The following is a 15,727-nucleotide window of genomic DNA, read 5'->3' as shown; positions in this document are numbered from 1 at the left end:
TGCTCCGAACACATCACTCCCCTATAAAAACTCTGTCAAATGCGCTGTCATCTGTGACAGTGGAAACGTTTTGGTAGTATGTAAGAAGAAGAAATCGAAGTAGAAAAGGTGGTGATTCGCATTGCAATTTGTCTAGCTAAAGCTCCATTTCACGCTTAAAGACGAGTGAATTAATTATATCCATATAATTACGTTGGTTTATATTCGAAGGTATTACATGAATTATTTAGAACTATCATTGGAATATTATGTAACAATAATTTGTATATCTAGCCAGGCTAATTACTCCTACTACTGTACTCCACGTTGGTTGCCTTCTGCAACAGATAAAAGCATCGATCGGTAAGAATATTTAAATTACCACCCAAAGGGGAAACTAACTTTAAATTCTACTATCAGTATACTCGCAGTAATTCAGCATAAAGATAGTGATCAAGCAATCAGGCGTTTAAACATAAAAACTAAACGGTAAGGTAACAAAAAGTGCACTAGAATGCACCCATTTAATTCTAACCTCAAACCGTTATAGATCGCTTCTATTTATTTGCTGATACGACATTTTTACTTAGTTGTGTGACGGCCGATCACTTACAGTAAGTTTAACGTAAAACAAACCTGGCTTGTATTAACCTTTGCTTATTTTAGGAATTTCACCATTGTTCCAAAAGAATAAATTATAAATCGAACTACATCGCTGTCTCATAACACTTTGTTTCTGGAATTTCATTAGTTTTATTTAATCTCATTAGTTTTTATCGATAATATAATATAGTTTTACTTACTTTTCGCGTTCTGTGTGTTTTTCTCAGCGTGATTCTTTTTTTTCGGAGCCATTTTGAACACAGTTTTCAGTTCCGAACCTGGCGTGGGGTTGCCGACACAAATTTTAACGAAGTGATGTGAAAATTAGCAGATGCTGAACCCAAGAGCGAAAAAATGCATAAGCTCACAACTACATCTTAAAATAACAATATTAGTTATTATCCGCAAGAGGTGAAATGATAGCGACTTGTCTAACTCATACAATGTTGTCACAGTATTTGTTGCAGGTATGCTGGTGTTCACAACTACACTTTGAAATAACTGTTATGGTGAGGGTTCATTTTATGTCAGACGATATCGGCTCACAAAATCAATGCATTCTGTTATGATGTTGGTGATGCCGATAATTAATGATTATTTATGTTATGATTCATAAAGATTACAACAATATCGTTCAATTCATGTTTTTTTTTAATTTAATGTCTAATGCTAAGAAAATATAAGGAAACTTTGTCGTACACTGTTAGAGTCCTGGATAAGGTCCAGAGACAATATTCAAAGGTTGCAAATTTTTATTCTCTTATTATACTATACTTACTAAATCATATATCATATTGTCACTGTCACTGATACGATCCTGTCATAATTTATTGAGGTAATAAAATTTTGAACATGTATAATGAAATGATACTTGGAAGATATTTCATACTGGTACTGCTACCAATATATTAAGTTAATAGTTAGTACTATATCCCCAACTGTTTTTAATTATGCGGGAAGACAAAAAAGACAATAAACACAGAAAAGACAGAAAGACATCCCGCATAAATCATGTCAAGAATGTCGAAATTTCAAAAAATTCTAAACTTGGGGGGAGAACGGAAAAATAAAAATAAAAAATATAAATGATGACATGTATTAAATATATAAAAAAAATGATAAAACTAACGAGTTTATGAAATGATCTCAGAATTTGAGTATGAATCTCGCGTCGCAGCATAAAATAAAATTACAAATCCAAGCCACACTAATAAGTACAGCATGGCATGGGGTTTGTTTACCAAAAATCAGCTGATTGTTTACATCCCTTTTTTCAACGGCTCATTATAGCCGCGTACTATTGACATAATGAGCGAAAAATCGGAAGTTTTAATAGCTTCTTTAAAGTGCAAAATTAGTGATTCTATTAAAGTGATTGATGAATACCACCGGCTGATTGATTCCTACGTTTTGGTAAATATGAAATTTGTTATTTACATGAAGTTGGGGAGTAAATTATGGACATTTTAAATTTTACAAAACAGGACTTCTATGTCGACGACCACTGGGATCTGCTTCCACCTAGTTGGCAATCTTGCTTGGAAAACTTAGACGTTAGGAGGCTGAAAGATCTGCTAAGCGATGATCCGGACAGTAGGTGTGAAACCCTGTGGCCCCTGTCTATGTTGGCCGTACGGGTACTTTTTCAAAAGCTATGCCTTTCGAGGAAACTTGCTGCTCCAAACGTAGCCGAAGATTCGGAGGACAATTTGAAATTGACCAATTTTAGAGTCAATCGAAACCTTTTCAATAAATCGGTTAAACTGAAGAAGCGTCACGAAATCGAACAGTTCAGTGAGCAATGTTGGAAAACAGGAACCAGCACTGAGGTGCGTTATCTTGTCGATATCGGATCCGGTCAAGGGAACCTGGCACGTGCTTTGGCTTATGGATTTGATTTCGAGGTGTGCTGTATTGAGCAGGACGAGAAGCTTGTTGAAACTGCGCGGTAAAATTTGTACATTTTCTTTTTAAAATTTAAACCTAATGTTTTTTTTTCTAGACAAAAAGACGAAGAGCTAGCTTCGAAAATGAAAAAACAATTCAAGGTAGAACCATCACATCACCCAATTCACCTTACCAGGAAAGTAAACCTTGAAGAGATTGATCCTGGCCAATTCGTCGCCATGATTAAGGATAGTTTCAACGTGGAGAAAGATGCTCAGTTTAGTTTCGGTCTGATTGGGTTACACCCTTGCGGAGACCTTGCCGTTTCATTGACCAAATTGTTTTTGTCCTGCCCGGAAGCTAAATTTATAAAACTAGTTTGCTGCTGTTACATGAAACTGACCACAGAAAAAGACAAACGGCAGAACTACGGTTTTCCGTTGAGTTCCTTTAGCAGACAATCGAATCTGCATCTGAGTTATGAGGCCAGAGAAATCGCTTGTCATGCAATCGAACAGTATCGAAGTAAATTGGACGCCGATGACTTCCAAGAACTGAAAGTTCACGCCTTTCGGGCGGCCGCCGAGCGAGTCATCGTTAAACTTTACCCTCATTTGAAACATTCCGGCCTTAGGAGCACCAAAGTTACCAATTTGAGCTTCCAGCAATATTGTGATCGAGCAACCAGTGGTCTTGGGTTTGAGCTACCCGTCGAGGAGTTGAATTCGCAGGTGGTTCTGAGCGATCTACGTCACTGGGAACGGGTGGTGAAATTCTACACCCTTCGCTTGATGTTTGCCCCACTGATCGAATCGGTGATACTGTACGATCGATGGCTGTATCTACTCGAGCAAGGTAACGACATTTAAATATTTTTCAACGTCCGTGGTTTAATTCATTTTTCTTTTTTTTTAGGAATTCACGCGGATATTAAAGTGGTTTTTGATCCCGTTTTTTCACCGCGGAATCATGCCGTGACGGGTTGTAAATAAGCTTTATACTATCGAATATATTGTACTCCTTTTTTGTGTTCAAAGACTATTTGTATGTAGAGAAATTTGCCCGTTTAGATGAAAAGCTTAACTTTTTTTTTTTAAAATCTCGTTTATTTGGAACTGCTCGGACCTTTAGTTTAACGGAGCCAAGATCAAGATTTTGTTTTTACAATCAAAATCTTAGAAAAAAGTTTAACTTGAAACAGATAATCCAAATCAGAAATCGAATAAAATAATCTCAAATCTTAAAAATTAAAACGAAATTTAACGTCTGAAATCTGAACCTGAAAAAAAACTTAAAATCTGAATTTGAAATTCGGATCTGAATCTTCAATCTGAACCTGAAATTAAAACCGGAATTTTATATCTCAACCATCTGAATCAGAATTATGCCATCTGAATAAGAAATCTGAATTTGAAGTCTGAAATTGAAATCTGAATTTGATATCTGGTTCTGAAATCAAAATGTGGAATCTGGATCTGTTACTGAAATTGGAATCTGAAAAATGAATCTGTATCTGAAATCTGATTACGAAATCTGTATTTTTTTTTCTTTTTTATAGGAATTTAAACCATTATTCCTCGTGAAATCTGTATCTGAATAAGAAATCTGAATCTGAAATCTGAAGTCTAAATTTTAAATCTGAATTTGAATCCTAAATCTGAAATCTAAATCTGATATCTGGTGCTGAAAATTTCAGTTTTAGTCTTTTAAAAAAATTAAAGAAAAAATCTTAAATCTTAATTTGATTGTGAAATCAAATCTAAAATTTGAATAAGAATTTTTAAAATCTGGTTTCAACTTTGTAAAATTTAAAAGGTTCGAATTGTTTCGACAGCCACTGTTAAATTTTTAAAAACTTTAAAGCACCCCTCGTTTACGCAACATAAATTCTCTTCCACACGCGGCGTCACGCGTGAGAGAGCAACATGTGCTCAGTCACTCATCGCTCCCCGAAAGCATGCAAATTTGCATAAAACTGAAACATAAACGTCATCAAATCACTCGCTCGGGTCGCGTATTCGTATATCATTTGTGGTGTGCTGTGAAGTGAACTGTAACTTGCTCGATTGGAACCAGGATAGCTAGATTCTTTAGGTATGTTACTCCGTTGCTTGCATATGTATTAGTAGGCCAACCAAAAAATAGTTATAGAAATTCTCCAAAAATGTATGGAGTTTTTTTAAACTATTGGTTTTCTAGAAAAACTACTAATTTTAAAATTCTGCAAAAAATATAAAAATGTTAACCAATGTATTTACAATTCATTAAGCGCTTATGCGGTTGAAGAACATAATTTTTACGTGGATTTTTTATTGAGTTTAAAAAAATTGCTTTTTGCTAAATTCCTAATAACTGATTGTTTTTAAATTTTGTTGGACCTAAAATAAAGTAGCATTCATTACAAGTTGCAACAAGTCGTTTTTAAGCATATCTTTACAACTATATTTGCAAAAATGCTTTCCGGAATTCGAATGTTTTGCAGAAATACTACTAAATTTCCAAAAAAAAAACTGTCTCGTAGTCAGAATATAGAAAGCATTAGAACATAATTTTTACTAGTTTCAACTCATGTTATTTTAAAGAATGCGACTGTTTACTTATTTGAACAATAAGACCTCGCAATTTTCCATAAATTGTAATTTTGTTTCAAATCCCATACATATCGTTCGAAATTCCACACTCAGAAAAATCCTATTATGTATGCCATAAGATTCTCTTATAAAGTGGCGCCATAAGAAAAAATAATGAAATTCATAAGATTGTCTTATGATCGAATGAACTCGAGGGATGAACACTGGTGCCAATGAGGGGTTGTTGCGTTTCATAAGATATTATTATGGGAAAAGGATGTGTCGCATAAAATTAAAATAAATCAAGTTTTTTTTCATTTAAATTTATTTTCTGCCTTGTTCGTATGAAATAACATCATCGTGATAATCAGCTGCCTTTCAACATCTGGTTCTATCAAAAGTTTTATTGCGCCTCGGACCTTTGACTTCGCCTTTTGCCATACTAACCAATCTGAAAAGTAAATAAACATGAAATGTACCTATTAAGACAAATATTTTCAACAAAAAATAAATTTCAACTAAAACTTACCATTTTGGAAGATCAAAATCACATTGGAGTGTTGAAGGAAAGTAGTAAATTTTAAACTGATGAGTGCTTCTGACGACGATAAAGTATGACTGTGTTGAATGTGTTCATTATTTTTTTCACAATGCGGTTTCTTCTATTTTTCATAACAACTTCGTATGAAATTTAAAAGAATTTCATAAGACTCTTATGAAACATAATTTTACACTCTAAAAAGCGGTTCATAAGAAGCAGCTTATGAAAATAATAATAGAAATTTGCCTGAGTGCATAACTATTTTTGACCCTGATTTTACACAGTTCTGTCGATTGAGGTTAAGCGCAATGTTTTACCTTCTTCTCTACCTATCTTGGATTGGAACTTGGTGGAAGTGCTGGTATTTTGCGTATTACCTACATTTGTACGTACGGGATCGAAACAAAACCACCACGTTTGAAAACTCGCGGGGAATGAAAATAAAAAGTTAGCTTCTTGTGTTGGTTGATAGTGGTGGTTTCGCGGCGGCTGAAATCGCAGGATTTTTTGGCATTCTCTCGCCAATATCTGACACGGAACGCGGTTCGCAAAAGTTGGCTCCCGACCCAACAACAATCGTCTTCGTCGTCGTCTGGTCCGAGAGTGTGCGGCGGTAAGTGGAAAAAGTTTTTGTGATTAAAGAATTAACAGCAGCAACAGTGAGTAGAAGTTCGACGGAAATATCGAAACGTCAGATTGTGGGAAACCCGAAAATTCCACCACAAACGGATCGGATTTGTTCCGTGAAATTCTACAGTGCCCAGGTTCTCTCTGTTTCTCTGTTTTTGCTGGCGAGGATCAATTGCTGCGTGTGTTGTCAAGTGAACCTTTCTCTGAGCGGATTGGTGTAGGTTCGTCCGTCTAGTCAAGTGGGTTGGCCAGTTTCGGTCCACAGAACTCGATCGTCATCATCCGGGGTTCGGGAGTCCTAGAGTTGGTGAGAACCGTCCTTGATTTGTCCCCAGTTAAGAGATTAACGGCGGGAATTAACAGCAATAAATCTTATCACTGTCTGCTACTTTTTTCAGGTTCATCGAGAACATTCGGATTCCGATTCCCGAAACTTGCCTTGGTCTCGGGCGACGTCACTGGCTTAGCAGAACAAGTGTGGGGGTGCCGACACGTGAACACATTCGGTCATTTTATTGGACGAAACGCATCGGCATAAGGAAGCGGCCAGCGGGAGGTCTCAAGAGAATCTGCTTTTGGACCCAGACCTCCACTGGAATAAACCTGCTGCGTGTCGCGATCGACAGAGGAAAAAAACCGAAGAAGCGAAGCGTAGAGAAGAAGAATAACATCAACAGACAGAGGCAAAAAAACCAATAAGATTGTTGTCTCGCGTATCATTCAAGGAAGTAGTTGTCCGGACACTCGAATTACGCGAGAAAGGAACAGCACCCGAAAAAGAAGTGTGTTTGTAAGCTGAGGTCCGTTTCATCGCGCTTAAATTGGGGACCGAGACTTGCGAGAGGTCTCCAAAAAACTGAACTGAAAGGAGAAAAACGACAGTGATGTCTACTAGCGGGTATCATTATTGTTATTACTATTATTACTAGCGCACAAGCTGTTGTAGTTGTTTTTATTGATTGTGCGAAAAGTAAGCAAGCAAAACGAAGCACAGAAGGAAAAAAAATTAGCGAAAACGCGAGCAAAAATTGATAGCAGAATCAGTAGAGTGTAAAAGTGATAATATTCAACGGGCCACGCCGAACAGCAGAAAATCGAGACAACAGTCAGCTAAACCAGACCAACAGCCAGCAGCTCGTAAGAAAGACTTTTGCGAAGAGAAAAGACTAACCAGTTCTCCTGTGTTAATAGCAAGCAGTAGTACACACGATCCGGGTGTCACCCGTGTTATAGGCGCGACCTCGCGTTCAAGAAATCTGTTCATCACCATCCAGGCATCAACTCAAGCCTGGGTCTCGGCGATCAACATCAAGGAATGATCCTCGCGCGTTTCTGAAGAAGAAAAGTGCAACAACACACTCTGAATAGTAGGTTTCTCAGCTTAAGAGTTAATACCCTAAAGGGGGTATCCAACATAACACAGAATCAGAACCAGAAAACGACAACTCGACACGAGACGTGCGGGCAAAGAAGAAATCAGAAGAAATCTCGTGCTAAATGAGTGTGTGTGCGTACGTTTGTATGTGACTAGTAAGTAGTTGGTTCTGTTGATCCCCCCGAAGTAAGTATGCAAGAATCGGAATCGGCTCCTTCCACCATGCCACCGCGATAATAATGTGTTAAAAAGTTGTTTTGCCTGCCTGCTACTTCACTCGGCGTTTTTCGGTGGGCGGTGGTAGTGTTTGTCTTCTTGTCACTATACTGATAACACTGATGATGATGACGAAGAGAAGAATGACGGTACTATACTAATGATGATATAAGAAGATTGGTTTCGCTACACCAACGGGCTTCTAAATTGAATACATGCGTCGTCGAACGTCGTACTCAGCAACATTGCGGGAGAGCTAAGAAACGTCGACGTGATCCTCTAAGGTGAGTTTTCTGTTTAAGACTACCTTCTTATTTTATTTAAACGGTTCAAAGAATTCCCCTTCTGGTAAATTATATAGTGGGAATCGTAACACGAATTGCAACTATCTTTCACACTGCATGTTGATTGATCGCATCGGTCAGTCAGTAAACTTATATATGAATATAGACAAACGTACATGCTGATTGGGTGATGCATTTTTCTTCTGGCCTGGTCAGATCAATGGTGATTTGTTTGTTTATTGATTGTGTAACATTTTTGGCGTGTATGAGATTGTTGCTTCCCGTTCTTAACACAACACATGGACCAAATACGAAATATCTCGTTTTTCGCGTTAACCTCATCCTATTGCTTAGAAGTGTTATAAAGTATAACTCGTTATAAAAAATTTCTCTACAACTTTGTTGAAGAAGCCATCGGAATAGAGAGAAAAAGTTATAACGTCCCAAGCAGTGTCGTCTACTTTCATGAAATAATCTAGCAACACTGTCGACTGAAATCGTACAAAGATAATCTTTATAACTCGAAGAATTTTAGAGTCTTGAAATGTTTTGATAAATCATGTACGTCTTGGTGGTCGAATGGTCAATGTGTTAACACGGTAATCACTGGTCCACTGATCGCATGGGTTCGATTCCCATCTCGGTACTGGGTGTTAAATGTTAATCTTAAATTGTCCATGTCGTTTATTAGGTCTGTAAAGCCTAAATCGGCAAAGACGGTTTATGTCTTTTAAAAAACAAACTACGTGGATTTTGCTCTTCTTTGCAAAAACTAATAGAATAACCAGAAGATTGGACTCACGTTTCTCAATAATTGAATCTAAATTTACCTTTCCTTTAGAATTTTGCATCAGAAACGAAGAAATTACAGTTTTTTGGTCGCAAAGTATCCAAGTCCTACTTCCTGTTTACTCACTCGTTATTTTTTTTAAGTACTCACAACTAATTAAAACTTTTTACAAAGCCTAATGTTTTCGAAAAATAAGCTTTTTGCATGAAACAATTGAATGCATATAAAACTTCAAATACAATTATCATGCCAGTTAGAAAACTGCAGACTTCGCTTTCTCGGAACAAAAATTACTTACAAACAACGATTATCTCTCCTATAGAGCAAAATCCGAGCTACTTATTTACAATCGACGTTCCCAAATCAAATTAAAAAATGTCTGTTGAGCAATTTTTTTTCAGTTTGAGTTCGTTTCAAATGCATAAAATAAGGAAAAAAGTTTCGCGTCTCTTTGATTCCTCCTGCTTCCATGTTAGAAACTCGTTCAAATTTACTGCTTCGAGTGTAAATAAGTTCAAACTCTTTCAGAATACGCTTTAAAATATTGGTAGTCACTCTAGAAGAGCCCAACAAATTTCTGAAACCTACCATAATTTGGATGTCCGTGATAGAAAGATGCCAATAAGAACATACCGAGATTCTCCATATAGAATATGTTGTCCAGACTACAAATATTTTAAAGTTGCGGAAAAAAGTTGCGACTAGTTCATGTCAGTTTTGGTATTCTTTGTAATTTTCGAAAGTGAGGTATCAAAGAAAGAAAGAACATAAGCCGTAAATATCATGAATTTTTCGTAAAAGATGCAACGGCTCACCGATTGGACTCGAACCCGCAATCTCCGCTTCAGTACAACAGCGCGTTAGCCAATTTAACCACGGTGAACGTGATGGAATCGACCGACACGAGCGTACATGTCGAGCTCCACCGATCAACTGTTGGAGTGCTGGACCTTCTATCGAAACATCATGTAATTTACATGCACATCCCGCAGCATGTGATCTTTCCCACTATTGATCTCTCTTGTTTCTCTATCACCACCAGCCATCGACTCGGGATTTTAGCCGAGCGGACACATGGTCGATTGCTTCGGGTTTGCCGCAACTTACGGTCAGATGAAGAAGCAATCAGTACTGCTCAAGGTTCCGAGCAGACCAGTTACACTGACACAGGGAGGTGTTGCTCTGTTGAAATCAATTCTTATTTGTTTGTTTGCATTTTGTTTCACACGAAAGCTTACGCGAGATATGATAATTGATCTTCAGTTCTGATGATCCTCGATCTAGTGAACTACGGTTAACTGATCCTCATTGCTGAATGAACTTCGCTTTAGTGTTCCATGGCTAAGTGATCCTTAGTCTAGCTAGACTTAGCCTTAGTTATCCTCGGCCAAAAAACTCTCGGTTTGAAGATACTTGACCTGAAAACTCAGGATCTTAAAACCACCCGCCTGATTCTTGTCCAAAAGACCGTTGTGCTAAGGACGCTCGAAATACGGGCTGAGGCTCAACGGTATACGGCTTGATGATTAATGGCATGAAGTTCTAAGACATGTCGGTCAATGGCCTGACGATCTACGAGCTGAGGGTCTAAGCTAAGGCATGACGATCTACGAACTATCGTTTCACGGCCTCAGGGTCTATAGCCTGAAGGACTAAGGCTTGACGGTCTACTATTTGAAGGTCTACAGACTGAGAGTCTATGGCCTGACGGTCCACAGTTTGACAGTTGAAGTCATGATGGTTCACGGCCTGACGCTCTACAATCTGAAGATCTGAAGACTCACGGTTTACGGTCTGACGGTCTATGGCATGTTGGTCTACAGCCTGAGAGCCAACAACGGGCTGACGGACAACGGCCTGTCGATGTACGGCGATGTTCGATATCTAAGGACTAATGCTCTATGTCCTGATGATCTACGGCCTGACGGTCTACTGCTCCTTTGGCTTGAAGGTCTTCTGTTAACAAGGCATCGCTTTGCATTCTGCTTTCCAATAAGCAAGCAAGGCAAAGCATTGGTACGATATACTGGCGCTTTGAATTTCACTACTAATTGCCACTTTGCTACACCTGCAAATGCTTGGGAACGTCTCTTTTCTTTCGGGAGCCATTGAAAGCACATCAGATCATGATCCGGATAGCGAGAATGCCGAAAAAACAACCGACAAAATTCCTTGCCTTGGTTTGCTGCCTGACAGTCTACTGTATGACGGGGTACGACCTGGGGGTCTACTGCCTTATAGTCTACACCCTACGGTCTGCAGAGCCTTCGGCATGAGGGTCTACTGCCTTGAGGACTATGGCCTGACGGTCAACGGCCGAAATGTCTATGATCTAAGGGTCAACGACCTAAACATTTAACCGTCTACTGGTTTACTGTATGATGATCTATGGCTTGATGGTCTACGATCTGACGGAGAACAGCTTGTCAGTCTACGGTCTATGGTCTAAGGCTTTAGAGACTCTGGCCTGAAGGTCAACAGCCTGAGGGACTATGGAGGGTCTATGGATTAATGGTCCACTGCTTGATGGTCTACGGTCCGATAGCCTACTGCCTGGCGGTTTTCTGGCCTGCAGAAACAACCTAGTCGTGTAGCGTTGTTGAGTCATTGTTGGAGAAGAATTTTTGCGAACTGTAAACGAGCTTGTACTGAAAAGTATGGTTCAACGAATGATAGTTGAAAATTTTAACTTGAAATACCAATAATCATATGCAAGATTTCTAATACGATAAGGCTCTGAAACATTATACATATCTCTTATATATATAAAAATGGAGGCGTTTGCTTTGAAACACCTTCATGTATAAACGGTCGGTCGGAATGAAGTGAAATTTGGTATCCGAGGGTTTTTCGGGTCAGAGATGGTTTGTATAATAGCCTCAAGAATCTCACTTTTTATGGAAGGAGGGCTTCCATACAAAATCAACTAGAAATGGGACAAAATTCAAATAATTTTGAAACGATTTTCATGAAAATTGATTCACGGGCACGAAGAAGCTAAAAACGTTTAGATGAAGTTAATCATTTTTTAACGACATATTAAGTAAAAGGTAAAACGAAGTTTACCGGGTCAGCTAGTTTGATATGAAACATTGATTTTGAACCGTGTTAAATGTCTGTATTTTACTGACAAATATTGTATCTGGCATCCCTGCTAGATGCGAAGACGTAAATTTTTGCAGTATTCGTTTTCGTTCAGTAGTGCACTATTTCGAGTTCGTTTGTGCGCTCAGTTTTTCACCAGTAGTGAACTGAGTGCGGACGGTGGCAGCCTCTGAAAAAATCCAGTGCATCCAGTGCTGCTTGTGTCCTCACAAATACTGTCGTGAATGTTTACAGGTCATGCTTCCCGATGTAAACAAATTGTATGGAAGCGAAAACAAATAGTAACTGGTGACGGATTTTCACAGCTTGAGGTTTTTTTTTTTTATTTGGATCCTTTTATCTGAATTAAAACTTAAACTAACACTGACTTCTCATTTTAATTTGTTGTAAAACATCTTCAAACACTACTTTTAATCTGGTCTCTGGACATGCTCAAGTTGATTTCTTCGGCATATGCGTTTTAAAGTGCCATCATTCTATACATAGATTCGTTTCGCGCGTAATTCTGGATCCTATTTGTAAGCAGAAATGGTCTCACGCTGCGCAAACTGCTGCGTCTTTCGTTGGGCGATATCTGGGAAAGCATATACGGCGAATAATACCTTCCATTTGCTAAATCCTTCAGAAACAATACATCGATTGATTTTCTTCGATTTTCGAGGGAATCTAATCCAACCAACATGCACAAGGCACGGTAATCCGGCATTGTTTCTTGCCATCCTAGATTTCTCAGTGCGTATTTGAGGAATTTCTTTTGGACTTTTTCTAATCTTTCTAATCTTTCTAATCTTTCGAAAACGTTGATTTCGATAACATCAAATGCTTTCGACATGTCTGTGTATATGGCGTCAACCTGTAGTCCTTGCATTATCCATTTTTAAGTTCTTGAGACAAACTCTGCAAGATTTGTCACGGTCGATCGTCTTCGCAAAAAACCACGTTGTACGTCGGATATTTTCCTTTCCAACCACATGGGTACATATGGTCGTAGACAATGCTCTCTAAAAGCTTGGGTATGGCATGCAGAATAGCGACTCCACGATAAGTTGTTGGCACCAGTGCTGCAAAAAATCAGTGTCAGTTTGAAATTATCAGAAGAATTTATTGCAGTATAGCAATTAGTTCAACTCTAACTAGATTCATACGAGAATGAACAGAAAGCTGAACCTCGAAAGCACTCTGCACACTCATTCACCAATCGGCAACATCGGTGATCAGTATACATTCAGGTTCTTTGCAGGTTCATGAGGTTATCCAATTTTCATTTTCAGTTTTAAGCAAATATTGCTGTAAGTGAAAAAGGCTAAATTCTATTATCATTAAGTTTAGTTGAATGGTGAAAAAGCTTTATCGACTCGCTAGATTTTGATAAAAAATAAGTCTTTTACGAATGGTGAGGGTGAGAAAGTTGAGAAAGAAGTGTTCGGGTTGGCGAGACGAACAATTTGACAAAATTATGATACAAATATGACAAAAAGTTGGCCATAAATTGAAAAAACATGACAAATATGGATAAGTATCTTAAATTATGACGAAAAAAAAGTACAAAAATTTGATAAATATGACCATATGATAAAATTTTGGCAAAAATATGACAAATGTCGTAAACATTTAACAATAATATGACAAAACAAAATCAGACAAATTTATGTTATAAATCTGACAAATATGACAAGATTATGATTTAAACATCCGAAAATTTGAAATAAAAAGGAGAAAAATCCAACAATGTCGTCAGCCTATGTAAAAATAAGACAAAGTGATAGAAATATCACAAATGTGATATCTTTCCAATTGTTGTCATTTTTTAACCACATTTGCCATAAGTTTGCCATGTTTTGTCATTTTATTGTCAATTTTTTGTGATGATTTCTTAATATTTGTAAGATAGGTATATGTCATAACTTAGTCTTATTTTGATAACATTTGTAATATTTTTGACAAAGATTTATCGAATTTTTGTTATTTATTGTTGAATTAATGTTTTAATTTTATCATATTTGTCATTGAACTTCGATTATGGGTCGATATCTGCTTATGAAGTGAAGTCAGAGATTCGTAGTTAACTTTAGGTAAGGTTGTCGGAATTTTTCCGGCACGTATTCGAGCCGAACAAATTTAGGCTATTTCATCTAAAAACATGACAAAATCCAGGCAGTTGTTATTAAAATTTTCAATCCAAAAGCCGGACAATCTCCGGCAGATTTGGTCAAAATCTAGAAATTATCCAACATAAATCGAGAAAAAACAACTTGAATCGGTATTTTTATCGAATCGTTCATGATTTTTTGACGAAACTTGCACTAAAAACTCTTTTTGGGTTCAAAAATAAAAGATTATAATAATTCGGAGTTTTTCAGCGAAATCCGGGCAATTTGATTTCAAATATTCGGCAAGTCCTGATAAAACCTGAGATTTCTTGAATTGTTGAATATTTAAATTCAAAAACGGTTCAGAAAAAAAGAAGAACGTACTAAAAATGAATGATCTTTCAATTAATGCTTAGCATAGCTACGAGCTCTGGGGCTTATCTTCTAAGAGCAAGTTCACTGGTGTTGGGAAAAAGTGGTAGAAATTTTGTCACTTTTAGCACATTTTGAAAATTTTGCCATGCGAAAATATTTTCAAGATCTGTGGCCTTCAAGTTTTTTAACAACACGTGTTGTAGTTTCGCATGCTGTGATGCAAAAATAGCAATATTTCTATCGCATACGACTGAATAAAAACAGTGCTGTAAAAAATACAACGCCCAAAGATCTTGAAAACATTTTTGCATGGTAAAATTTTCAAAATTTCTACCACTTTTTCCCAACACCAGTGAACTTGCTCTAACTTATGTTACAATTTAACATTTTGGTCTTTCATTGAACTTTTTAACGAATATTTGGTTGGGTTTGACCAGCGCGAACCTAGCCTTATGGCCATGAGAAAATTTTGGAACAACAGAATTTAAATCTCATGTACAAGACTGAAATAGCATATATGATTGAGGGAAATTTGTTTCCTGCTTGCTTATGCTTATGCTTATGATACATACACAGCCAGATCTTGTCAGCATCCCGGTGAGCAGTAAAAGTACATTTACTACTCATCTTAACCCGGCCGGGCCCACTGTGCAGTATTGGACGCAGAGACAACTGGTACACAGGGAGGAAGAAACGTGGACAACAGTACCATACGTTTCCATGTTTATCAAGTGTTGAAAAAGTTCACGTTGGAAGCACATTTGCTAAACTTTACTGTGCTTCTTGAAGGTGACCCTTGTGAGTTCGTCCTTCTTTGGATGGAAATGAGGTTTTTCTGCACAGAAATCCAAAACATTGCGGTATAAATTGAATCAATTGGTTCTTCGTAAATGTATCAAATCATGTACTGAATCTTTATTTAGTCAAACCAAATGTTTCGGATTTTTGTACACCATCATCTCTGGTCATTGACCTTGGATATAGCGCCGATACTCGCTCTTGAAAATAAATATCGAAAGAACAGAGAAAAAATTAATACTACCACAAAATCTTTTGAAATGAACTCTTTCGAAAGATTTTGCGCAATAAATGTGTAAGTTTCAACATCGAGACAAAATTAAAAGTTGGTGATTGTAGCCATACATCCATGACTTATACAGTATTTGGCCAACATGAACTACATGAAACCTGATCATGTTTCCGACATTGTACTTCTTTAGCTGAGAGTAAGATGCAATAAAAAAAACTCCCCTGTCTTCTCCACAAAATGCGGGATCAACTC

At 37.5% G+C, this 15,727-nt stretch overlaps 2 protein-coding genes across 5 annotated transcripts in view; both read left to right on the top strand.

Annotated features, from left to right (window-relative positions):
• Positions 1–1,241: 1,241 nt before the first annotated feature.
• LOC129755582 (methyltransferase-like protein 25B) lies at positions 1,242–3,486 on the top strand. Its single transcript, XM_055752145.1, has 4 exons — positions 1,242–1,995; positions 2,067–2,530; positions 2,585–3,324; positions 3,385–3,486. The coding sequence occupies exons 1-4, from the start codon at positions 1,891–1,893 to the stop codon at positions 3,459–3,461; spliced, it is 1,386 nt and encodes a 461-aa protein (XP_055608120.1). The 5' UTR covers positions 1,242–1,890; the 3' UTR covers positions 3,462–3,486.
• A 2,496-nt stretch (positions 3,487–5,982) lies between these two features.
• The window catches only part of LOC129751184 (myocyte-specific enhancer factor 2-like), a 227,748-nt gene continuing 218,003 nt past the window's right edge, over positions 5,983–15,727 (top strand). For all 4 annotated transcript variants that reach the window (XM_055746545.1, XM_055746539.1, XM_055746541.1 and 1 more), the window contains exons 1-2: positions 5,983–6,517; positions 6,609–8,085. The gene's annotated coding sequence lies outside the window, so the exon portion shown is untranslated. The remainder of the gene's footprint in view (positions 6,518–6,608; positions 8,086–15,727) is intronic.

The sequence above is a fragment of the Uranotaenia lowii genome, chromosome 3 (assembly GCF_029784155.1).
Source record: "Uranotaenia lowii strain MFRU-FL chromosome 3, ASM2978415v1, whole genome shotgun sequence".
NCBI lineage: Eukaryota > Metazoa > Arthropoda > Insecta > Diptera > Culicidae > Uranotaenia > Uranotaenia lowii.
The sequence above is the reverse complement of the archived record's forward strand: the minus strand, read 5'-3'. Positions and strand labels throughout refer to the sequence as shown.

Bases quoted from the DNA above. Each gene is read 5' to 3' on its own strand.
- LOC129755582 (XM_055752145.1), top strand. From the start codon at position 1,891: ATGAGCGAAAAATCGGAAGTTTTAATAGCTTCTTTAAAGTGCAAAATT. The intron at 2,531-2,584 runs GTAAAATTTGTA...TTTTTTTTCTAG, and splicing joins AAGCTTGTTGAAACTGCGCG to ACAAAAAGACGAAGAGCTAG. The intron at 3,325-3,384 runs GTAACGACATTT...CTTTTTTTTTAG, and splicing joins GCTGTATCTACTCGAGCAAG to GAATTCACGCGGATATTAAA.